Source organism: Armigeres subalbatus, chromosome 2, assembly GCF_024139115.2.
Source record: "Armigeres subalbatus isolate Guangzhou_Male chromosome 2, GZ_Asu_2, whole genome shotgun sequence".
Classification (NCBI taxonomy): domain Eukaryota; kingdom Metazoa; phylum Arthropoda; class Insecta; order Diptera; family Culicidae; genus Armigeres; species Armigeres subalbatus.
The window spans coordinates 49,008,270-49,033,618 of NC_085140.1; the positions used below are offsets into that span (position 1 = coordinate 49,008,270).

At 39.7% G+C, this 25,349-nt stretch overlaps 1 protein-coding gene across 2 annotated transcripts in view; it reads right to left on the bottom strand.

Annotated features, from left to right (window-relative positions):
• LOC134218552 (uncharacterized) overlaps positions 1-25,349 on the bottom strand; it is a 508,615-nt gene that overhangs the window by 179,854 nt on the left and 303,412 nt on the right. For both annotated transcript variants that reach the window (XM_062697689.1, XM_062697688.1), the window contains 2 exons: positions 918-4,416; positions 732-844 (listed from right to left, as the gene is read on the bottom strand). In XM_062697689.1, coding sequence (XP_062553673.1) covers positions 732-844; positions 918-4,366 — 3,562 coding nt within the window. In that variant the 5' untranslated portion in view covers positions 4,367-4,416. The remainder of the gene's footprint in view (positions 1-731; positions 845-917; positions 4,417-25,349) is intronic.

Consider the following 25,349-nt stretch of genomic DNA (forward strand, 5'->3'; position numbering starts at 1 on the left):
GTTTCTAGGTCAATAGAGGTTTGAAGAAGACTTTTCCCGTGGGCTTCTAATAATCCATTCAATCGTGCTTTATCATAACTTCTAAAAAATTATTTAATCGCATTAGCAGATTTCAACAACTTCTATTTTACCTCTGTAAAACCTTTATAGTCTAAGAAGTGAAGTTTAGACATCTTTGAACGCTTTAGGGATTTTAAAGTACCTGAAGTCCAAAACAACAATCAGTAGTCTATTGCTTTAGGATCCCAAAAACATCTATGAGTATTGTTTGGACTCTGATTAACTTTAAAATCACCTTCTGCTAACACACAATTTTTTGCCATCCAATGACTTCATATGTTTTTACTTCAATTATGGGTAGGACAATGCTTTGACTGTCCCACCCAGAAAATTTCATGCGTAGAACATGTCCTACCTGTCCCACCCACTCCCGGCGCCACTGAGGGAGTCTGAAGTAGGTCATTGGTACCATCGAATCTTTGACGGTGAATCTGATGACGTGCAATACTTTTCATGTCTGCTAGAAATTGTTTTTTTTTTAAGTTCAGGATTGTAGATTATCCAAAATATTTAGCAGACGTTTAGAAATAGTTCAAGTTTAACTCTAAGAGGATTCCGAAGATCTTTAATCATTTTCGATTGACATATTGCAGTTTTAAGAAATTTCAAAAGGCTCTATTATTATTATTATTATTATTAATGAACAAATAAGCCATCAATCCTAAACTCACCGTCATTCTTGCTCAGTGACTGATCTATCTGCTGCTGCTGTTGCGACACCATCTTGCTGCGAACCTTCCGGGACCAGACCGGCGTCTGGTGCACCTTGTTCCGCTTTCGTACACTAAAAAAGAAACACATTCAAAAAATTTAGCACCTTCCCAACGTCCTCGGAACAAAAACATCCAATAACTCACATAATGAAATTACTCCTCCCATTCCCGACCTCGTCTTCGTCGTCATCGTCGGAAATATCCGTCCACTCGGCGCTGTTGCTGGTATCGCTGCCACGCTCGCTGGGCGGCGTCAAGCTCGGTCCTCCGTTCGTGTTGCACCCGTACAGACTGTTCGTGATCTGATCGGACGCCAGCGTTGAGATCGAGCCCATTCGCGGAAGCGTAACCCCTCCGTGCCGCAGGAAATCCACCGTCAGCTTCGATCCGATCGATTCGTAACAGTTGGACGATATGATCGACAGTGTGTCGGCCGATTGGTTGTGCTTCGGTCGTTTGATTACCGCCAGTTCGGCGCTGCCATTTGGCTCGTCGTAATCAAGGCCGTCCGAACTCTTGATCGTGTCGTAGATGTTTTCTTCGTAGATTGGTTCATCGGAGAGAGTCGGAGACGCGGAAGACATCTCGCGATGGGTGTTTGTGAGCTCCATTGGAACGGTGTTACGAGGCGGTAGCGGCACTTCCTCCGGTTTGGGGGGCCGCGGAGGCGTTTGGCCGTATTTGATTTTCTCGTAGTTTGACTGGTAGGTCGGTTGGGTTTTTGGCAAGAGCTTTGGAGATCCGGCGAGGTTACGTTTGGGTTGCGGCAGGGCCAGATCGTTCGGCGATTTGGTATCGTTCCTCGGTGGCGGTGGTTCCGGTGGATTGCACACTTCGTAGGTGTCTTCCTCCTTCGGACTGCTGGTTCGTTCGATGGATTCGTAGTTTTCGAAGGATTCGTAGCTATTGATGCTAATGGTGTCCGGTTGAATCGGCGTACTGGCTTTTGGAAGATCATTTGTGGGTGTACTATCGACGTTCTTCACTTTATACAGGAAGGAGTCGATGTTGGCATTTAGACCCATGATGTCGATGCTCATGGTACTGCCATGGTAGGAGCTGGTCGAAGCTTCTGATGACCTTAGAGGAGACTCAACTCTGGACACCAATTCGTAGTCGTTTTCGGAAGCACTGATTGCCTTACTTACCATTACTGTTGGGATCGTTTCGTTTAGACTAAGACGGTCGAGATTCGCTCGACAGGGGAAATGATGATCGTCCATGGAAATTGACTTGTTTATCACAACAGTGTTGACCGCTTGTATGATGTTTAACTGGCTGATAGTTGTGTCGGTTCCTATACCCATTTTCGACATACTTCGGAAGAGGAAGGAATTGTTCGGTTGAACGGCAGTTTCTGGTTCCGGTTCAGGCTCAGGATCATTCAGCGTTAGATCATTGAAGCTTCTGGATAGATTATCGATTTTTACGGTTAGGGATTTGATAGCGTCAACAATTTTACGATCTGACGGATCAGAACTACTTTCCTGCGATTCTTCAATGTGAATCGTTGGAATTTCGATGGAGGATACGAAATTTTTCCGAGTGAGTTTGTTGTCTGCCACAAAGCTTAGACGATCATCGTCGCCTGAATTAGAACTAAGTTGCGATTCACTGTACGTCCGCTCAGGGCTGCTCAGGTTAATCTTTTTCGACGAACGAAACGTAAACTTTTCGTAAATCCTTTGAACCGTACTTTTCTGTTTCGAAAAAGTTGCTTTCTCATCTTGTTCAGAAAAAGCTTCCTTTTTGTCTTTTTTCGCCTTCGTCAATTCGCTCTGAATCATCTCTGGCTTCTTTTGCACTACTGAGTACTCATCAATTATTCGCTCAGGTTGATTGACCTCTACGATTTCATTCCTGACCTCGTCAACCTTCGTGACATCATCGACAACTTGAGTATTACTATCAACCTCACTTTTCTCTTCATTACTAATACTATCTTGGCTAATACTATTTGGCACCTTGTCTATTGCTATATCTCTCATTTCACTATTATCACAACTGTTGGTATCGATTTGAATCGCTCGCTTGTTTTTCAATTCCTTAGTCTTTTTTATGACTTGGTCACTTTTGTCCGGTACCTTAGGTTTGGTACGGCCAGCTGGGGGTTTCCTAACTGTTGGAGGACGTCCATTTTGATGGTGGGTATTCGGTTCGAATATCTCCAACGCTTCTTTCACACATATCGAAATCCTATTCGCTGCTTCTAACTCCGGTTTGCGGTATAGGTTCTTCCTCAGACTGGGTCGTTTCTTTATTCCAGGTTTCTTGTACGAACCCTTGCTGATCACCGAAACGTCATCAGAGCTTTCGTCGGTTCGAGTGCTGCCATTGCCGACAATAGACTTCTTCCTCAAGCTACCGTCCTCTTCAATCACCTTGTAAACGTGACTTCCGGATTTACGAACGAATCCTCCCCGTTTGCGAACCTCTTCCAAGATGCCGGCGTCCTGTTGACACATTTTGTTGAATTTGTTCGTCAGGGCCATTACTTTGTTCTCTTTGGATTGCAGCAGCTTTCGATTGTACGGCGAAGTTGTCGTACGGAAACTAACCTTGCGCGTTGGAGTCCCATGGCGTCGTCCAAGGGACTGTGAATCATTCGAACTTAAACTTTTCTTACTGTCTAGGGAATCTCGCATGCCTAGTTTCGGTAAGGGGGACTCCGTTTTCTCATCTGGAGACGCACTTTGCTCGTGCGTTTCTTCCTCTGGATATTCCTGCGCGGGAATATCCGGAGGTGGACAAGCTGGTGGTTCATTTTGGATGTCAACTTCAATGAAGTTATTCACATAATTCTCCACCTTGATAGGCATGTTGGCGTCGTCTTGGTTCAATCGAATTCCAAGCAGTTCGGCACGCTTAGCCCAGCTTATGCGTCCTCCGGTGGCTGTTGTTGTCACCAGGGGGAATCCGGCATTGCCTCCGACAATCTCCAGGCAGGATCGCTTCTCCTTGGTGAGATCCTTGACTGGGCTCAGCACTACACTGGATCGCTTCTGAGAGAAACTGTCATTAGAAGAGTCACTACGGCGAGTCGGTTTTGGGCTGGCTGTTTTGGAATACAGCGGAACTAGGCTAGTGCGGACAATATTTCTCCGGGAGGCGGATCCACGCGTTGAGCCGTTTCGTCGAAGAAATTCTGGTGTGGCCGGTTTTCGGGAGGTATTTGATGGTCCTAGGGTGACGCTTTTCAACTTCCGGACAAGGGCAGCTTCGGTTGTTTGCGGAGAATTGGGCGAGTTCAGGCTGAGTCGGTTGTTCCAGAACTGTTTCAGACGTTGAACGCTGTAGTGTTGCTGGGAGTGCGGATGAAATGGGAGATCGTCTTCGCTTTCGATGGGTGGTTTTGAATCTTTTGGTTTCTTTGCAGGTGGAGCTGGATCTGGAGATTTTGGAGCTGTAGGAGATGTTGGCGATGTTGGAGAGGTTGGTGCACTGCAGGTACTGGAAGTGGTGGGGGTGTTGGAACTTGGGTTTGTTCCGAAGAGGTAGAATCTTTGGATGAACCTTGGCTGTTTGTCGATTGGGCGCTTCTCAAGAGTAGCGACTGAAGCCTGCGTCCGATTGGTGCTGTGTGTGGAATACATCTCGGCTGGATTGGGAAGTTCCCACTTGAGGGTGACTGGCAGTGTTAGGCCTGTAAAGAGAAGAAAGTAGAGTTCGTTAGTTTTATTACCTTTGCAAAGTAAATGAACTACAACAAGTGAATTAATTATCTGTTTTGCTTGGATATTTTTTACTTTTATTTGAATTACGGAACCGGAAACTTAGTCTCCAATCATATTGTCAATTCAAACTTGTATGTTGAATTTATTGGATCTCATACCCATTGTCGTCGCTGACTAACAAAATAGCTTTAATATCGCACCTAGACTTTTATCCACTCGTTGCAATTTCTCCACACTCGTACGGCCCTGAGCGATCATGGTAAAGTAAAATTCAAAAACACAAATCGTTACAAATTGGTTGGCACCTATCCCATCTTGTCCACGGTCCGCATTTCCACCGTCTTCATAGTAATGTCCGTCAGTGATGTCGTAGCCATGTCGAAAGTTGAGTTGCTGTTTTAATTTCGCTGGTAGTTTACTCGTGACAGCAAAACGAACGCCCCGTATAAAAAGTAAATTACTCGACAACCTTTTATCTATCAGATTTGAGTAAGACTTAGATTTTTTTTTGGATAGCGCCCCGATTATGTACCCCAAAACTTGTGAATCGGCCGTATTTCAAATGTTTAGTACATGCTTGGTATCTAGCATCTAAATGGATGCATTTAGTTTTGTATAAACTTAGGCGATTGTTGAAAAGCAAATTTTGTGTTGTCCCATTTTAAGGGTCCGTTTGAAATATCTTCCCTTGTGCCCAGTTTTCAAACAGTCTTAATGTTTATCGTGATCAACAGAAAATCAAGTCATTGAGTTGGAAATCGATTAAGTATTAAAGTCAATACTATTCAAGCTGATTTTGATGTTCTGAATAGTCAATTATATTCAAGCTTATTAAATAACACGCTGTTATTACCGTACGCAATGCACATGTGTAACGTTGCTGTAGCCAAAGCCAGGTATGTAAATGATTAATGATTTTTTTTATACATTTATTACAGCTCATATTCCATTGTTAATGTTTGATGAATAACTACGAGAAAATTTCTATTTTTTCTGACGCATATATTTTCTTGGACTCCTCCTTGATTACCGGTATTTCGCTTTCTTACTCCCTCCTGTGCGGATCCCATCCGTAGGCTGATGTTTATTGCACGGTGCATGTATATGATCGCACAGCCCCATGGTAATAGAAAAACCGAGCGATGATGGGACTGATTAGCGATCATAAGCAGTGTAACAGAGCTAACAGAAAACTTCAAAGCAACAAACTATGTTCTCCTCGGTGGATCTCTCCACCTTTGTATATAATTACCAAAAGCACGGATAGTAGCGATGTTGAGAGTGAGCAAACTTGAATTAGGCATAATTTCCAACCCGTTTGGAGATGTGACCGCTCATCAGCAACACCGCACTCAATTACGGTGATCAACAAGACGATTGTGTCTGTGGCCTTCGATAGGTTGCGCCGGAAGCAGAATCTGGTTTTGTGCGAAACTGGAGCAGGAGAGAGTCGGTCAATTGATAGCGAGTGTACCATGGCGCCCAATCAATTGCTCCAAAAAGGTGTAGTTTTGCATCACAATCGGTTCATGGATTTTTGGGCTCGATGCAAAGATGTTTTCTATGGATGAGGACGCATTCACAAATAGCGAAGCAGCACAACCAATAATTTGAATGAAAAGCAAAGGGGAGATGATTTCAATTTTTTTTCAATGCAATCACAGTGCCTGTGACTGTTAATAGTTGCGCAAAGGTAACCGTTGCAAGGAAATAGTTGGAATATGTTTGAAGTTTTGAATGGACATATGCATTCATGCTTCGAGCACTAAATAAACGCGAAAATCGAATTACGCTGATGTCGTTGTCCAGTAGATTTGAAGGTTCACGCACATTTTTGATAGGTAAGAAATTCAAAATAATTTCCCGTCGAAATGTGAAATGTTGCAGATGTTTGAGAGGTTGCTAATTAGGAATTTCCAAAGAATTTCTCAAAGGAAAAAACGAAATTATTCACGGGGAAATTCTTCGCAATTTCCTTCGAGAAATTCTTCGGAATTTTCTTCGGGAAATTCTTCGGAATTTCCAACGGAAAATTCTTCAAAATTTCCTACGGGAAATTCTTCGAAATTTCCTACGCGAAATTCTTTGGAATTTCCTTCGGGAAATTCTTCGGAATTTCTACGGGAAATTCTTCGGAACTTCCTTCGGGAAATTCTTCGGAACTTCCTTCGGGAAATTCTTGGAAATTTCCTTCGGGAAATTCTTCGGAATTTTCTTCGGGAAATTCTTTGGAATTTTCTTCGGGAAATTCTTCGGAATTTCCTTCGGGAAATTCTTCGGAATTTCCTTCGGGAAATTCTTCGGAATTTCCTTCGGGAAATTCTTCGGAATTTCCTTCCGGAAATTCTTCGGGATTTCCTTCGGGAAATTCTTCGAGATTTCCTTCGGGAAATTCATCGGAATTTCCTTCGGGAAATTCTTCGAAATTTCCTTCGGGAAATTCTTCGCAATTTTTCTTTCCCGAAGGAAATTCCGAAGAATTTTCGAAGAATTTCCCGAAGAATTTCCGAAGAATTCCCAAAGAATTTCCGAAGAATTCCCCGAAGGAAATTCCGAAAAATTTCCCGAAGGAAATTCCGAAAAATTTCCCGAAGGAAATTCCGAAGAATTTCCCGAAGGAAATTCCGAAGAATTTCCCGAAGGAAATTCCGAAGAATTTCCCGAAGGAAATTCCGAAGAATTTCCCGAAGGAAATTCCGAAGAATTTTCGAAAAATTTCCGGAGGAAATTCTGAAGAATTTCCCGAAGGAAATTCCGAAGAATTTCCCAAAGGAAATTCGAAAGAATTTCCCGAAGGAAATTCCGAAGAATTTCCCGAAGAAAATTCCGAAGAATTTCCCGAAGGAAATTCCGAAGAATTTCCCGAAGGAAATTCCGAAGAATTTCCCGAAGGAAATTCCGAAGAATTTCCCGAAGGAAATTTCGAAGAATTTCCCGAAGGAAATTCCGAAGAATTTCCCGAAGGAAATTCCGAAGAATTTCCCGAAGGAAATTCCGAAAAATTTCCCGAAGGAAATTCCGAAGAATTTCCCGAAGGAAATTCCGAAGAATTTCGAAGGAAATTCGAAGAATTTCGAAGGAAATTCCGAAGAATTTTCGAAGGAAATTCCGAAGAATTTCGAAGGAAATTCGAAAATTTCGAAGGAAATTCCGAAGAATTTCGAAAGAAATTCCGAAGAATTTCGAAGGAAATTTCGAAGAATTTCGAAGGAAATTCGAAAAATTTCGAAGGAAATTCGAAAAATTTCGAAGGAAATTCCTAAGAATTTCGAAGGAAATTCCGAAGAATTTCGAAAGAAATTCGAAGAATTTCGAAGGAAATTCGAAGAATTTCGAAGGAAATTCCGAAGAATTTCGAAGGAAATTCGAAGAATTTCGAAGGAAATTCGACGAATTTCTAAAGAAATTCGAAGAATTTCGAAAGAAATTCGAAGAATTTCGAAGGAAATTCCGAAGAATTTCGAAGGAAATTCGAAGAATTTCGAAGTAAATTCGAAGAATTTCGAAGGAAATTCGAAGAATTTCGAAGGAAATTCGAAGAATTTCGAAGGAAATTCGAAGAATTTCGAAGGAAATTCGAAGAATTTCGAAGGAAATTCGAAGAATTTCCCGAAGGAAATTCGAAGAATTTCCCGGAGAAAATTCGAAGAATTTCCCGGAGGAAATTCCGAAGAATTTCGAAGGAAATTCCGAAGAATTTCGAAGGAAATTCGAAGAATTTCGAAGGAAATTCGAAGAATTTCGAAGGAAATTCGAAGAATTTCGAAGGAAATTCCGAAGAATTTCGAAGGAAATTCGAAGAATTTCCGAAGGAAATTCGAAGAATTTCGAAGGAAATTCGAAGAATTTCCCGAAGGAAATTCGAAGAATTTCGAAGGAAATTCGAAGAATTTCGAAGGAAATTCGAAGAATTTCGAAGGAAATTCCGAAGAATTTCGAAGGAAATTCGAAGAATTTCGAAGGAAATTCGAAGAATTTCGAAGGAAATTCCGAAGAATTTCGAAGGAAATTCCGAAGACTTCCCGAAGGAAATTCCGAAGATTTCGAAGGAAATTCCGAAGAATTCGAAGGAAATTCGAAGAATTTCGAAGGAAATTCGAAGATTTCCGAAGGAAATTCGAAGAATTTCCCGAAGGAAATTCCGAAGAATTTCGAAGGAAATTCCGAAGAATTTCCGAAGGAAATTCCGAAGAATTTCGAAGGAAATTCGAAGAATTTCGAAGGAAATTCCGAAGAATTTCGTAGGAAATTTCGAAGAATTTTCCGAAGGAAATTTCAAAGAATTTCCCGAAGGAAATTTCGAAGAATTTCCCAAAGGAAATTCGAAGAATTTCGAAGGAAATTCGAAGAATTTCGAAGGAAATTCGAAGAATTTCCCGAAGGAAATTCGAAGAATTTCGAAGGAAATTCGAAGAATTTCGAAGGAAATTCGAAGAATTTCGAAGGAAATTCCGAAGAATTTCGAAGGAAATTCGAAGAATTTCGAAGGAAATTCCGAAGAATTTCGAAGGAAATTCGAAGAATTTCCCGAAGGAAATTCGAAGAATTTCGAAGGAAATTCCGAAGAATTTCGAAGGAAATTCGAAGAATTTCGAAGGAAATTCGAAGAATTTCGAAGGAAATTCGAAGAATTTCGAAGGAAATTCGAAGAATTTCGAAGGAAATTCGAAGAATTTCCCGAAGAAAATTCGAAGAATTTCGAAGGAAATTCGAAGAATTTCGAAGGAAATTCCGAAGAATTTGCCGAAGGAAATTCCGAAGAATTTCCCGAAGGAAATTCCGAGGAACTTCCCGAAGGAAATTCCGAAGAATTTCGAAGGAAATTCGAAGAATTTCGAAGGAAATTCGAAGAATTTCGAAGGAAATTCCGAAGAATTTCGAAGGAAATTCGAAGAATTTCGAAGGAAATTCGAAGAATTTCCCGAAGGAAATTCGAAGAATTTCGAAGGAAATTCGAAGAATTTCGAAGGAAATTCCGAAGAATTTCGAAGGAAATTCCGAAGAATTTCGAAGGAAATTCGAAGAATTTCGAAGGAAATTTCGAAGAATTTCGAAGGAAATTCAACGAATTTCGAGGAAATTCCGAAGAATTTCCCGAAGGAAATTCCGAAGAATTTCGCGAAGGAAATTCCGAAGAATTTCCCGAAGGAAATTCCGAAGAATTTCGCGAAGGAAATTCCGAAGAATTTCCCGAATGAAATTTCGAAGAAGGAATTTCCGAAGAATTTACCGAATGAAATTCCGAAGAAATTCCCGAAAGAAATTCCGAAGATATTACCGACGGAAATTCCGAAGAATTTCCCGAAGCAAATCCCGAAGAATTTTCTCGAAGGAAATTTCGAAGAATTTCCCGAAATAAATTCCGAAGAATTTCCCGAAGGAAATTCCGAAGAATTTCCCGAAGGAAATTCTGAAGAATTTCCCGAAGGAAATTCCGAAGAATTTCCCGAAGGAAATGCCGAAGAATATTCCGAAGGAAATGCCGAAGAATTTTCCGAAGGAAATGCCGAAGAATTTTCCTAAGGAAATATCGAAGATTTTCCAGAAGGAAATTTCTAAAAATTATCCGAAGGAATTAACGAATAATTTTCCGAAGGAAATTCCGAACAGTTTCCTGAAGGAAATTCCGAAGAAATTTACGAAAATATTCCAAATATTTTTCCGAAGGAAATCTAAAAAAAAATCCGAAGGAAATTTTGAAGAATTTGCTGAAGGAAATGCCGAATAATTTCCCGAAGATAATTCCAAAGAGTTTCCCAAAAAAATCCAAACCATTTTTCGAAGGAAATTTCGAATTCCAAATTATTCCGAAGAAAAATTCGAAGGAGTTTCCAAAAGAAATTCCAAAATAATTTTCCGAAGAAAATTCCAATGAAAAAGGGAAAAATTTCCCGAAAAGAATCACGCAGAATTTTTCGAAGGAAATTCCGTAGAATTTCCCGAAGGAAATTCCGAAGAATTTTCCGAAGAATTTCCCGAAGGAAATCCCAAAGAATTTTTCAAAGGAAATTCCGAAGAATTTCCCGAAGAAAATTCCAAAGAATTACCCGAAGGAAATTCCGAAGAATTTTCCAAAGGAAATTCCGAAGAATTTCCAGAAGGAAATTCCGAAGAATTTCCAGAAGGAAATTCCGAAGAATTTCCAGAAGGAAATTCCGAAGAATTTTCCGAAGGAAATTCCGAAGAATTTCCAGAAGAAAATTCCGAAGAATTTCCAGAAGAAAATTCCGAAGAATTTCCAGAAGGAAATCCCGAAGAATTTCCCGAAGAAAATTCCGAAGAATTTCCAGAAGGAAATTCGGAAGAATTTCCCGAAAGTAATTCCGAAGAATTTCCCGAAGGATCCGAAGGGAAATTCCGAAGAATTTCTCGAAGGAAATTCCGAAGAATTTCCCAAAGGAAATTCCGAATAATTTTTCGAAAGAAACTCCGAAGAATTTTCCGAAAGAAATTCCGAAGAATTTCCCGAAGGAAATGCAGAAGAATATTCCGAAGGAAATTCCGAACAATTTTTCTAAGGAAATATCGAAGATTTTCCAGAAGGAAATTTCTAAAAATTACCCGAAGGAATTTACGAATAATTTTCCGAAGGAAATTCCGAACAGTTTCCTGAAGGAAATTCCGAAGAAATTTACGAAAATATTCCAAATATTTTCCAGAAGGAAATCTAAAAAAAATTCCGAAGGAAATTTTGAAGAATTTGCTGAAGGAAATGCCGAATAATTTCCCGAAGATAATTCCAAAGAATTTCCCAAAAAAAATCCAAACCATTTTTCGAAGGAAATTTCGAATTCCAAAGGGAAAAATTTCCCAAAAAGAATCACGCAGAATTTTTCGAAGGAAATTCCGTAGAATTTCCCGAAGGAAATTCCGAAGAATTTTCCGAATAATTTCCCGAGGGAAATTCCGAAGAATTTGCCAAAGGAAATTCCGGAGAATTTCTCGAAGAAAATTCCGAATAATTTTCCGAAGGAAATTCCGAAGAATTTTCCAAAGGAAATTCCGAAGAATTTCCAGAAGGATATTCCGAAGAATTTACAGAAGGAAATTCCGAAGAATTTTATGAAGGGAATTCCGAAGAATTTACCGAAGGAAATTCCGAAGAATTTCCTGAAGGGAGTTCCGAAGAATTTCCCGAAGGAAATTCCGAAGAATTTCCCGGAAAAAATTCCGAAGAATTTCCCGGAGGAAATTCGGAAGAATTTCCCGAAGGAAATTCCGAAAAGTTTCCCGGAGGAAATTCCGAAATATCCCGAAAGAAATTACGAATAATTTTCCGAAAGAAATAACAAACAATTTTCCGAAGAGTTTTACGGAAATGTTCCAAATATTTTACCGATAGAAATCTTGAAAAAAACAATTTTGCCAAGTTTTGTCAATTAAAATTCCGAAGCAATTTTCAAAGAATTTCCCGAAGGAAAAATTCCTCCCTTAAATTTACTTTTTTTTAGACCAAATTTTCTTTAATAATAATAATAGGGGAAGGGGGGGCAAAATGCCCTAGCTAAGCAAACACTGATTTATTGTCTTATTTGTAACGCTATTCATGGGTATTTTTACATTATGAAACAGTTAAACAAGATAGCTAGTTGATGCCATTTAAAAATTGTCAAAAATCTCAATCATATTGATAATATTCACATTTCAAAAAAGTGGTGATATTCTGTTGCCGGAAAACTCATGAGGCAAAACGCCTTTTAGCTGGCAACTACTAGGGAACAAAGTACCATGCGTCGGCGAATCAGCATTCTGGTATGGATAGTGCGTGGAGACGCAAGTACATTGTAGGTTAGCGCCACTAGGGCGTTTTGCCTCGCCAAAATGTTAGATGTTTCTTCAAAATGTGGAAATTTTAGGTTTTTCCGACCTTCCCATACACTATTTTGAAACTTTTTTCGCCTAACCTACATAATTTTAGATCTAGTTTTGTTACGGCCATCTTAATGACGGTAAATATGACGGAAACCTCAAAAGGCGTTTTGCATCGGGGGGGCGTTTTGGGGCCTCTTCCCTTACAATGGTGAATTTCGATTTTCGAAACCAAACTGTAAATAAATCTGCGGTAAGGCAATTCATAGCTTGTCATTCAAAGAAACGTAGAAAAGCCTCTCACTACGACTGATAGGCATCGTTACAGCGATTGTTCGACTTCGATAAAACTGCCGTAAGCGAAGGTGTGGAAAAGTTCATTAGCGTTGTAACGTGCCAGCGAAACAGTTCCTAACTAGAGGCGTGTACTTCATCCATGCTGCTGCTGCTGGTGGTGTCATTCGCTACGCGACACGCGCTGTTCGCACGACGTGATTACGCAAATTAGTGCCTTTCATGAATACGAGATGATACTACTAAGGTTTGTACGGTTTATGATAGCTTTGGAAAACGATGAGATGGAACCGCTAATACAAAGGGCGATGGAAGTTTATGTGGGTCTGTAAAATTAGTCGCTTTGAATTGAATGTAAATTAGCTGGTACCATGATCTGGTTAATAAAACTCACTGAACTGAACTTAGGTAACTCGTGATTTATTGCTGATTAGAAAAAAAAGTTATTTTGAAATAAGGCAGACTGGTATAGGAAAAGGGGCACTCCTTAGCCGTGTAGTTAGATGTGCTGCTACAAAGCAAAACCATGCCTAATATGTATGGGTTCGGTTCCCGGTCCGGTATAGGAAATTTTCTAGGTGGCAATTGTCTCGACTTCCCTGACCATAAAAGTATCATTGTGTTTATCAAAACCCAGCTTGTTATAGAAAATCAATTTCAATTCAATGCTTGATCGATTTGAGTTTTATTTTTCAATTTGCCTGATCCGTAGAAATTTCGGACAATCATGCTCAGGTACTACCCACAATATGCACCAAATGCGGCTCTCAAAACTGTACTTTCAAATTGCATAAATGCAACAACAGTACAGACAATCATCCAAGCAGTGGCAACGATGATAAGCAAACGTAGCAATTTTAAATACACGGATCGGATGCTGAAGAAAGACAGAGAGTACCAACACCGTCATTACAATTAGGGTAAATGATATATTTTGGACATGTACATATTTTGGACAAGCCTAAGCTTCTTCGATCAATTTTAGATAATGTGTAGGAAAATTTTTATCGTAAGTATGATCATTGCATACTTTTACCTCTACTCTAGCGACTCGTAATGAGAATTCACAAATCAACTATTATTTATCTTTAAAATTACCTAAAATGTAAAGCTTTCTACCAAAGTGCCTGCTGGACGCCAGTATGCAGGAGAACATGCATTATAGGACTCTTCGTAACATGCACCTGAAACATGCTTAAAATGGTTCAAACGGCAATTTTGAGGTCTTGCGGCCAAAGTTTGATTGTAATTGAGATACTAACATATTCCAATCGCTTAACATGAACTTGAGACGGATGAAAAAGGAGTGACCAAAATGAAGTCATGTTTTTATGCATCAGACATTTATTGGTCACCCCATGTACAGTACATGGATAAACCATTAATTGCCAACTTTCAGGCTGTTTTCAATGATATCGATAAGATTGCGAAACAATGTTAATTTCTGGTTTAATCTATGTCAGTTAAGCAAATAAATGCATTTAAATGAATGTGGATACGTGTAGGTAAGTCATACCATTGAGATCTGTAGGTGGTCATTTTTAAATTAGGAGAAAATGACTCTGTCCAAAATATATGCATTTTCCATGTCGAAATTATATATTTGATGTCCAAAAAGAAAATATTTCAGTTCGCCGTATATCACAGTTTACACCTAGTAAACGTAATTTACTCAAAAATTGGGCAATGGAGACACAAGACTAATCATAGGTTATGTATTTGGGTGAACCTAGTGGTTTTCAATTGTTTTATACTATTCAATCTCGATATATTTCCTAATGAATGTCCTGCGCTTGTCCAAGATACATCATTTACCCTACGTATTTTATTTTGTGAATCTTATCATCGGAGGAAGCATTATCTTATTTAGTATATTTTTGTTTTTTGCTTGATTTGCTATGCGCCAGTTCTCCGCATTCACAACGGGTACTCTAAAATTATCCAATTTTCACACCGTTGTTACACTATTGCATAGAGACGAGCGAGTTCAGTGGCTTTTCAACTTGTTAAAGCGTAGAGGTGTAACTGGAAAATACAGAGTTACATACAACTAATGCATCGCGATTTCAAACTCGTTGAGTACCGATACCAAATAACGATCGATCACTGTTCGGCATCTGACCGTTGTTACTCTAAAAGCTAAGAAATTCCCATCTACGTGTACCCTGCATGAAATGCTATTGTGGTCGAACGATTTTGAGTAATTTTTCCCTTAAAGGGATGGAAGTGTTGGTAGCAAATTTAGGGTCATCATCGTAAAGATCGCCAATAACGTGGAGCGTGATGAACACGAAACCATCAAACTGCGAAAAATTGGGATATGCAGCCTCAAATGGAACTATAATAAAAACGCATTCGAGAGTCTCAGCTGGTTCGTCCGAAGTATTAAAGGTGTAATTGTCTTCGCTCTGCGGCTTAAGCGAATTGATCGCAAGTGTCGAGTGACTGCCGTTGCATTTGGCTCTGCGGGATGATTTTTCTTTGAGTTGAAATGAACGACTTCAAGAAGGTGGACACGGATGTGCGGAAATGAGCCATTCGAGCTTTCTCTTGCAATTGGATGGAAGTTTAATTCACATCGACAAGTGCGGTAACAGATCATTGCGCAATGCTGCGCAAGTAAAGTTTAAATAAAACCGATTGTGCGGATAAGATTTTTTAATTCAATAAATTATTCTTCAGTATCGAAATGTTAATTTTTTGTCTTCAATAATGAAAATGATGTCGAGTTATGCAACAAAACCTATGCCAACAGTGGATCCCATAAGATAATGCATCTTCACCTAGGAATTGAGTATTTTCAGGTTTCAGGTTGCAGATTTCAGTCAACACTGAAACTAAAATGACATTAGTCTCAGTTGACCAAACTTAAGCTGACATACTCCATCATAACTTATACATGGAAGTGGAGCTGAATTCTGGAGATATACTGCAACTCTGCGTGAAATTTGCAAAATAAAATCGTGGGGCCCGCTTTTTTTTTAATCTGTAACTGCCTTATATCGATTAAAAGCAGTAGGTAAAATATCTCAACGAATGCATATTTCTCAACTTCCAATGTATCGTCAACGATGAAAGTAGTATGCTGATATACGCATTTATACACCAGTTTTTATTCAATGTATTAAAGACAGTAGATTTGACCTCGATGGAAAGGTGTTAAAATTGGTACACGCAAAAAAAGCGTTCATGAATTCGTGAACTAACAAGTTCACGATCTATTTTTTCGAGAACAACAGTCACGGATTCAGGAATACAGTCACGTTTTCAGGAAAGTTCTGGAAAACGTGATTGGTGTTCCCGAATCCATGAGTTGAATCAGAGAAGTGAGAAATGAGGAATGAGAATTGATAAGTTTCTCTTCTTACTCCTAATTTCTCATTTTTTAAATGACCTATTCGGTCAAATGTCTTATTCGGAAAAATGTCCTAATTGGCCATATGACCCTTTCGGCCTAATAACCCTTTCGGCCAAATGACCATTTCGGTCCCCTTTCGGCAAAATGAACCTTTCGGCCAAATGACCCTTTCGGCCAAATGACGCTTTCGACCAAACGACCCTTTCGGCCAAACGAAATGACCCATTCACCCGTTCGGCCAAATGACCTTTTCGGCCAAAAGACCCTTTCGGCCAAATGACCTTTTCGGCAAAATGACCCTTTCGGTCGAACGACCATTTCGGCCGAATGACTTTTGGCCAAATAACTTTCCACCTAATGGTCTGTTCGGCCAAATAGTATATTCGTGGCATGCGGCCAAATGGCTATCGGCCGAATGGGTTTCGGCGAAACGACCCTTCCCCGAGTCACATGTTGAACTACATTCTACATCTTTTGAGATTCTTTGAATATGATCCGCTGACTTCCGTAATGCTGACTGTACTTATCAATGGTTGGTACCACGTCATTGATCAGAATCAGTAAAATTGCTCAATGAATCTACTGAAAGGCTGAGATTAGACTGAGATTAGTCAATCATTCTCACAGTTTAAGCTTACCAACAACCGTTTACCTCTGCGTCTCCATAAACATCACAGGAAGGAACATTTATTAATGGGTAGGTATCGTTGGGTCTGGATTCACAATTGTGAGTAATATACATTAATATGAACACTCATAAATATACGATAAGTAGCGTATTCCTAATTCAATACGCAGTAATTATTCGATTTACGACCGCACCAAACTGAGCCAAACACTTTTATGATCGCACGACCGTTCTGCATCCTATACTCATTCCTTGAATATAATCCGCTGATTGATATAGTTTTCTTTTATCCGAGGGCGCGATAAGGTTTTGTATTCAGGATATTTCAGGAATACATGCGCAGAAAACTCAACAATAATTATTGTTGACAGAAGACCAATAATATTAGAGTAGATTGGGGCAAGAGTACGCACCTAGTTTTCAATCGATCATGTGGCCCTTATGAAGCAAGCTTCTGCATATCAAATCAATGTCGATGATTCATATATACTCTTCCTATATATTAGCCAGGGAAAAAAATATTGAAATTATTGAGATTCGTTTTAGTAGAACCCTTATTGCAAGACACGTAAAAAACGCAATCTTAAGCCACCGGTGGGGTAAGAGTGCGCATCGGGTGGGTTAAGAGTACGCATTTATTCAATCATTTGCTTCAAGTATATATTAAAATAAATAAGAGTTAATAACAGTTAATTCAGAGTTCGTAATGCTCACTCAATCTCAGGAGCACAGGATGCTCCCTCACGAAAATTTTCGGGGAGAAATCGCTTTTCGGGAAAGAAAAGCAGCCTGGAGAGTGATAATCATTTTTCGCTCACTTCGATTGTTACCAAACGTTGGTTTGCTCTTTTTCTTTCATATTCGAGTCTTTTTGGCACCATAAATGCAAATGGTAGTAGCTTATGTGGAACAAAAAACTCAACGCTTTTATACAGATAGCGTGGTGGTGTGGCTAGAGTAAGCGCACAGCTATTATTGTTACTATTCTGGGTTCGACTCCCGGTGTGGCCATACAATGTTGTAATTGCTCTGCGATAATTCTCGCGAAAAGTGAGTGAGAGGTAAAAGTGATGAAACGAAAAAGGATTTTTTGCAATTCCTTATCATAAAACCTGGTTTACAGTTGTCATTTTAGTGATAAAACGGCCTACTTTTCCATACCAACAGAATGGGTGCTTTAATGACCATTATGCAACTCAAATGGGTTGCATAATATTCATTATAGCACTCATTTCGGTGCTATAATGAAAAACCTACATTGGGACAGTAGTTACATGACTACATTTAGCTGAATTAGTTTGGGTGAGTGTTTAAATAGTGTACTCTAATCGTCTCGTAATAAATGAAATGGTTTGTTGGACATAACATCACAATTTTCCAAAGGCAATTGAATCCATCGCTTCATAGCTTTTCAAGCTATGCAATTTAGCACGATAAGATGGAATCTTATTGTTCTCTGCCGCAACATAATTTATTGGCATGAATGATCATGTGGAGTAAATTCGATTGTACAATTTTGGTAAAGATTTTTCATATTAAAGCCCATTTTTCGTCATTGCAAAAAATAGCGTGTCCAACTCGTTGCAAAATGAAAAATGAAATGACAAAAATAAAAAAAAAACTGCTCGGATTTGTTAAATAATGTTTTGAAAATCCTCAAAATTACCCGAATTTTATTTTGTTGCCCCCTCAAAATATTATTTTTTGGCAAAACAAATCCGAGGGGGGGAGGAAACAAAATAGATATTAAATATTTGTATCGGCCTCAATATTTTATATTTAAATATTTTAGGAGCATTGGTCACAATAGAACATAGTTAAACATTTTTTAATGTTGTCTACATTATGTTTGAAGAAATAAATAAATTTAAATTAAAACAAGATATAGTCAACAGCGGTCAAGCTGAGGAGATACCAACGCTAGATGAGGTTAGGAAGGCTCTAATCGAGCTGAAAACATTAAAGCTACTGGAGAACAAAAATCCGGTCGAGTTTCTCAAACTTGGAAGCGAGAAGCTGCATCAATCGATCCACCTCATTATTCAGAAAATTTGGGTAGATAAAGAACTGCCTGTCGCCTTGTAAAGCCAGACTAGAGTGTGACAATTACCCTTCGGAACTCGGCGTACACACTTCTGTCGCGTATTCTGTTGACCAGATTTAGACCGCTTGAGGAGTCCTTCATCGGCGAATCCCAGACAGGTTTTCGTGAGGAGAGCTCAACGACGGATAAAATAAAGCCTACGGATGATCCTTGATAAATTCCAGGAGTACAACTTGCAGTCACATCATCTGCTCATTGATTTCAAAGCAATCTACAATTCAGTGAAAAGAAATGAGCTGTGGAAGATAATGTCTGAACATGGTTGTCCGGTGAAACTGATTAGGCTGATACGTGCAACACTTAAAATCGGATAGCAGATGAAGTGTCAACCTCGTTTGTGACCTTGTGACCTTGTGAGGCACTTTTGACTTTATTGACACTATGATCATACGGTCGCTTATGCTTCAGGGTTTTGCGAACGACATCGCCCTCATTAGAATCGATCGCAAGGCAGTATCTGAGGCTTTTGTACAACTGAAGAGGGAGACGGCGATTAAAGGCTTACGGTACACGGTAGCGGGATAAGATGGAGGTAAACCTAGTGGTGCTGGTGCTGAGGTAGCGCTTGATGAGGATGTGTTTGATTTTATTGAAGAAGTAGTTTACCTTGGAACGTTTGTGGCATGTAAATTATGTTTCCAGTGAAAATACCTATTTCTGCCACGAATAGAGCCTTCTACGGATTATGTAAACAGCTTGGACCCCGAATACAATTTCCCCGAATGTAACGTTTTCCGAATGAAACAATTCCCCGAAAAGGAAGTATCTCCTACAATAACAACTTTACGATCGACTGTATGCGTTATAGAGTGTCTTCTTGGAGATTATTACCTGAAGATCCTTTGATAGTATTGAATGTTCTTGATCCTTCAAAATGTGGTGGATTGCATTTTCTACCTGAAGTAAATGTAAAATAGATTAAGAGAAATCGATCAAAACAGTTACGCCCTTATGATTCTAAGCGCGAGATTGCGAATATAATTCACTCATCCCGAGTGGTCACCAAGAAGTCCTCCTGAAATACCGGAATTCCCGAATTAATCGTCATTACTTACATTTTGTTTTCTACAGTTGCGTAATCGTGAACGGAGATCGAAGTAAGCTACGATGGTGGAAAGACGTGATTTTTCTTCCGTCAGAAAAAAAAATCAAAGAATAGAAAAACCTAAGGTTTGAGAAAATTTTATAATGTGGAAACTCTGGAAGTTACCTGCCGCCCAGTGTTGAAGCTGAGGAGACTGGCCCAGTGAACGACGTAAGGATTTTTCGCGGCCGGAACTCGAACAGTGAAAAAGGAATTGGATGCGGCAATTATATTGCTCAACGGAAGATGACGACGATATTGACTACCTTCAGAAATGTGCAATGGGAAATGTCTAGGATGCATCAGGAAGGAAGAATATACGGCCGCAGCTAGGTATCACATTATCAAACTTTTTCTTACTAGATGTATTACTGAAGTTGGATTACAACGGTAAGTTTTTCTTATTCACAACTTCATTTTTACTAATTTTGTGGCACAACTCAATGATACTTTTTCGTGCGTGATTTCGAGAGTGTGGATTCGGGCGTCGATTTGTCAATTTTGGTAGCGTACCCTCCGGCATCACAGACAGATAAGTTGAGTTTAGAGTGGGCAAATGTTCAACTGCTATGTAGGGGAAATGTTCCGATCTCCATCTCACTGTACATATATCCATCTCATCGCTAAACAAAGAAATACGGCACCAAATTCGTCGCTTCTTTTTGTCAACATGCGTGCTCACTGCTGAAAAAATCACAAAAATAATAAACAAACCAAATTCCTTACCATTGCTTTGTTTTTGATGGGATGGAAATAGGAGCTATGAGATGAAGTGGCGAACCGTTCCCCTATTTTGAATAGAGATAGTTAGACGTTCAATTCGCGTTCATACAGGTTCGACTCACTTGCCCTGTCGAAACGTAACAGCGAGGGCTACGACGAGTCGAGGTTTGAGTCTTCTTCGTTTGCGGGATCACATACCGTGCTGTGCCCTGTTCTATTATGAGAATTCAATAATTACATTGAGGCTAAATACACACCAGCATGACCACAGAAAAGGACAGATACAATTCCCTATCGGAGTTTTCCACCTTAGCGTTAACGTAATTTTGACTAGACCCTCAAATTTTGACCTGAAACTATCACATCAATATCTCAGTGCAAAATTATTCTTATTGCTATCTTGTCCAAACTGAATTTTTACTCAGGGTTCTTCAGGCAACTTACCTTACTTACCATACAGACAACGAATAGGTAGTGCATTATAATGCTACCTGTTACATATTGAAATTCAGCTGTATTTAAAATTTAGAATAATTGTCTATTTTAAAACGCTTGATTATTATGACAGATGTTCTTAGCAAGTGAGTTGAAGAGAACGGTAAAAATGATGGCAGCCATCCAGTCCAACAAAATGTGTTTAAATTTTCGTAGTCAATCGCTAAAAATGATGTTATTTTTCATTTAAATTCATGCGTATAAAACCATAGAAAAATTCAAGAATATTTATCGGTTATTTTCAAACATATACTCTTTATTATCTATTATTGTATATCGCGTGAACTGAATTAGTCACTGATTGGAATAGGGTAAAGTGACCAGACGCTGCATTTTTCAACTTCGTTTTACAATTTTATTACAATTCATACAGCTTTACAAATACTTTTGGGCCAAAATCTATGCGAAATGCACTTTCAGAGGATCCATTTGCCAGCCAGTGACGCAATCCAGATAGGCGTCCCGCGTTTCGCAGGACGCTTGCTGGTCACATTAGAATAGGGGCACAGCTTGGTATATCGTTTTGAAAATGTAGCTGCAAACTGATGTTTACTGCACTGTCGCTGGCTATACTAGAAAGCTAAACAGAAGCAAGATTTTTCTTGCGTCGTTCTATGCGCATTTGTCCCATACAGTTTTTCTCTTTTGCGGGTCTCGTAGTTAAGAGTGCGCGTCCGTACTTATCCCTACAAGCACGCAGAACGATCACGCGATCATCGGAGTACTTTATTCTGCGTTGTGCCGGTGAGTAAATTAGTTAGCAAGCAAAAATTAGTACGCGTCCGATCGTGTTTCCTTTAGCACGCAGAACGATCGCGTGATCATTAGAATATTTAGCTCTGCAATGTGCGATCGGTAAGTCAGAAGTCAAGTAATTGGTGCGCGTTCGATTGTGTTTTTGTTTAACGTCGATCAAACTACACGCTACACACGGCAAACCGTTTACCAAAACGAACCCTGCCACACGCCCTACCCCATATATCCAACATCCCAGTGATTTCTCGTGGAAGTGCAGATGACTCGTCGGCTTCTATCAAAGCGAGTATCACGTCAACAATTTCCTACCTATTCCTTAATTGACCTGCATTCGGACACGGCCGGCGCTGGTATTGCTTAATTTTGGGTCACCAGTTCTTACACATTGAAGATGATGTTAGTCCCAAACATCATCTGTTGGTTCTCTGTGTAATTACAGCTGACCTGGCAATAACGGAGTAGCAACCGTGGGCGGTCAATCATGCTCATGCTCATGCTCTACAGTTGCGTAATCGTGAACATTTTTTTGTAACAAAGTAAAAAGAGAAGGAGAAGAGAGCGGGTTTGGTAGTCATAAGGCTACTGCTTCTGCCTCATACGCGGAAGGTCGTGTTCCAAGGTCCGTTCCATTCTCCTACTTAGTATCGTTCTTTATATTTATCTCTATCAATCGCTAGAACTGGAAATGGACTTCCATACCATTTCCATTTCTATTCCTATACATTCAGTATCTGCTAGAATTGGAAATGAACTAAAGAGCTCGTTTCCTACATCCAATTAGAAATTCCATCAGTTGCTTTCTATGTATAACATTCGCAGTTCGTTAACCAAGACGGACCTCTGCCTCTCGAACCTTAGCCCAAAAATTCCAATAAATTCCGTACGAACTCGTGGCAAGTGCAGAGATATATTCGGCTTGCAGTGAGCGAGTGATTGAATTATCATTTCATCCCCCTTCCCTACATTGACTTGCATTCTGAATCCACTGATATTCTGTGTGAAAAAAAATTGTAATTAGATGAGCTCCTTCAGTAGATAGCCAGTTTGGCTAGTCTTATCAGTTTCGTCGTTCCAGTTTCAAAATCTACCTGTCTGGCCGTGAAGGTCGATCAACGACGGATGAGATGTTTAGCCTGAAGATGATCCTTTATGAATTTCTGGAGTACAACTTGCAGACTCACCATCTGTCTATTGATTTCAAAGCAGCGTACGATTCAGTGAAAAGAAATAAGCTGTGGAAGATAATGTCTAAACATGGTTCTCCAGCGAAGCTGATTACGATGATACGTGCAACGCTTGATGACTCGAAATAAAATTTCGGGTTGCAAACGACGTATCAACCACGTTTGTGACCGTGGAGAGATTGAAGCAGAGTGATGCGATTTCAAATTTATTGTAAATACTGCACTCGAGGGGGTGATTAGGAGATCTGGTGTGCAGAAGAATGACACTATTATCACATGGTCGCATATGCTCCTGATCTTTGCGGACGACATTGACTACATTCGATCGCAGGGCAGTAGTGGAGGCTTTTGCCCTAATGAAGAGGGAGCCGGCGAAGATAGGCTAAATTATCGACTCTACCAAGACGGAGTACATGGTTGCTGGTAAAGATAAAGGTAGACCTATTGGTGTTAGTGCTAAGGTAGTGCTTGATGAGGAAGTTGTTGAAGAATTTGTTTTTCTTTAAACACATGACATGTGACAATGACGTTTCCTGTGAAGTGAAAAGACGTATTGCTGCTGCGAACAGGGACTTCCTCGAATATTGGGAACGAAATTTATTCTGATTCGTAAGAATGTAAAAAGAGGCGGACAGGAAGCTTTTGACGTTTTCTAGCAAAAAGCGCTGCGTACAATTCTCGTTGAGAAACTAGAAAAAAGATGTGTGACGCAGACGCATGAATCACCAGCTGTATCAAATGCATAAAGAAGAAAATATTGTGAATCGTATAAAATATGGCAAACTCCAGTGGGCCGGTCACTTAGTGCGAATGTCGGAACAAAGAATAGCAAAAACAATATTCACCACAGATCCGGATATAGGCCAGTGACTTAGTGGAAAGCCACGAACACGCTAGCTGCTGCATGCGGTGGAATCGGACCTGGGAACCCTAAACGTTTATGAAAACTGGAGGAACATCACCCAAGATTGACAATTGTGAAGCTCTACAATACGTCAGTCAAAGGTTGTTTAGAGCTTCTAGTTGAGAGCTTCTAGTTGTCATAAGACGATTTCGTACTATCCCATTTTATTTCACCATTTGAAGTGAACGAACGTTTTATTGAAAGTCGCAGCATTATTGGATGTATTGTGGCTATCCGTTTAGATTGCATCAATTATGCTCTCACATTTCTCAACAAGCGATTTATAAAAACTCACAACTTTCTAGGACGACTTGAAAATTGGCACATCTTCGAAAGTTCCGATGCTTCCAGATGCTCACCTAACGGCCACACGGTGTCAATGAATGATTCTCGAATTGATTTTGATCTCACACAGCTACAAAAAAAAGTCGAAGCTTTCTAGGGCGAGTTTCTAGATTTGATTACCCTTTCGGCTATTCCGGAGCTTCTGGAGCACCACTTAGTCAACGTTCGGTTCTTGAAATGTTATTGGTATCATTTTGATGCATAAATCGTTTTGTGTAACAGTACGGTTTACGAGGATGAATGAGTAGTCCTTGTATTGATTTTGCTCGCTCATTGCTACAACACTAAAATTCTAAAAAGTCTCAATTTTATAGGATAAACTTTCAGAATCGGCAACTTCTTCGGATGTTTTGGAGCTTTCAGTGGTCCACTTAGTTGCCTTCTGGTGTCAAAGGGTGGTCCCTGCAATGATTTTGCTCTCAACACATGGATTGCAAAAAACTGCAGCTTTTTATTTTTTTTATTTATATTGACAAGTATTTATGGCCACTTAAGACCCTACGGGGAACCTGTCCTGGAATGGAAACTATAAACTATTGAAAATTGTTTATGACCATTCTTGGCCCCACTGGAAACCTGTTCCGAAATGGCCACTCAAATTTTCACACATCTGTTGGAATCAAGATAATAAACAACAGTCTGCTGTGGAAGTTTCAAGAATTTTGACATCCATGTTGTTGGGGATCCAATGAGAAATGTTTTTAGCCAACCACGACCAAACACCTCCCCCACCTTCCCCACCCGAGAAACTTGATCCAAAATGGCCACTCCGGAGTCAACTTGTCAAGAACACACACTGGAAATAATTTCAAGAAGTTTGATACCCATATTGTTGATGTTCCCTTGAAAATTGTTCATGGCCAGCTATGACCCCTCGAGGAACCTGTTCTGGAATGGCCAATTGAAGATATGCACGTCTGATGGACCCAAATCAATAAAAATCAACCTGCTGATGAAATATCAAGAAGTTTGATACCCATATTGCTGATTACCTATCGAAATCCACGATCAGTATAATCTATGCAGGACAAGTCCCTAGAAATCCGGATTTCCCGGTAATCCGATTTCTGGTGAAACCCGGTTAAACGTAAAACAGCATGATAAAGGACAAAATTCTGAATCGAATGAGCCCAAAATGGTTGAAAACGGTTAACAATTGCCAAAGATATAAGCATTTTAGTTTCGTGGGTACCCGGGTACCCTGTCGGCCATTTAAAG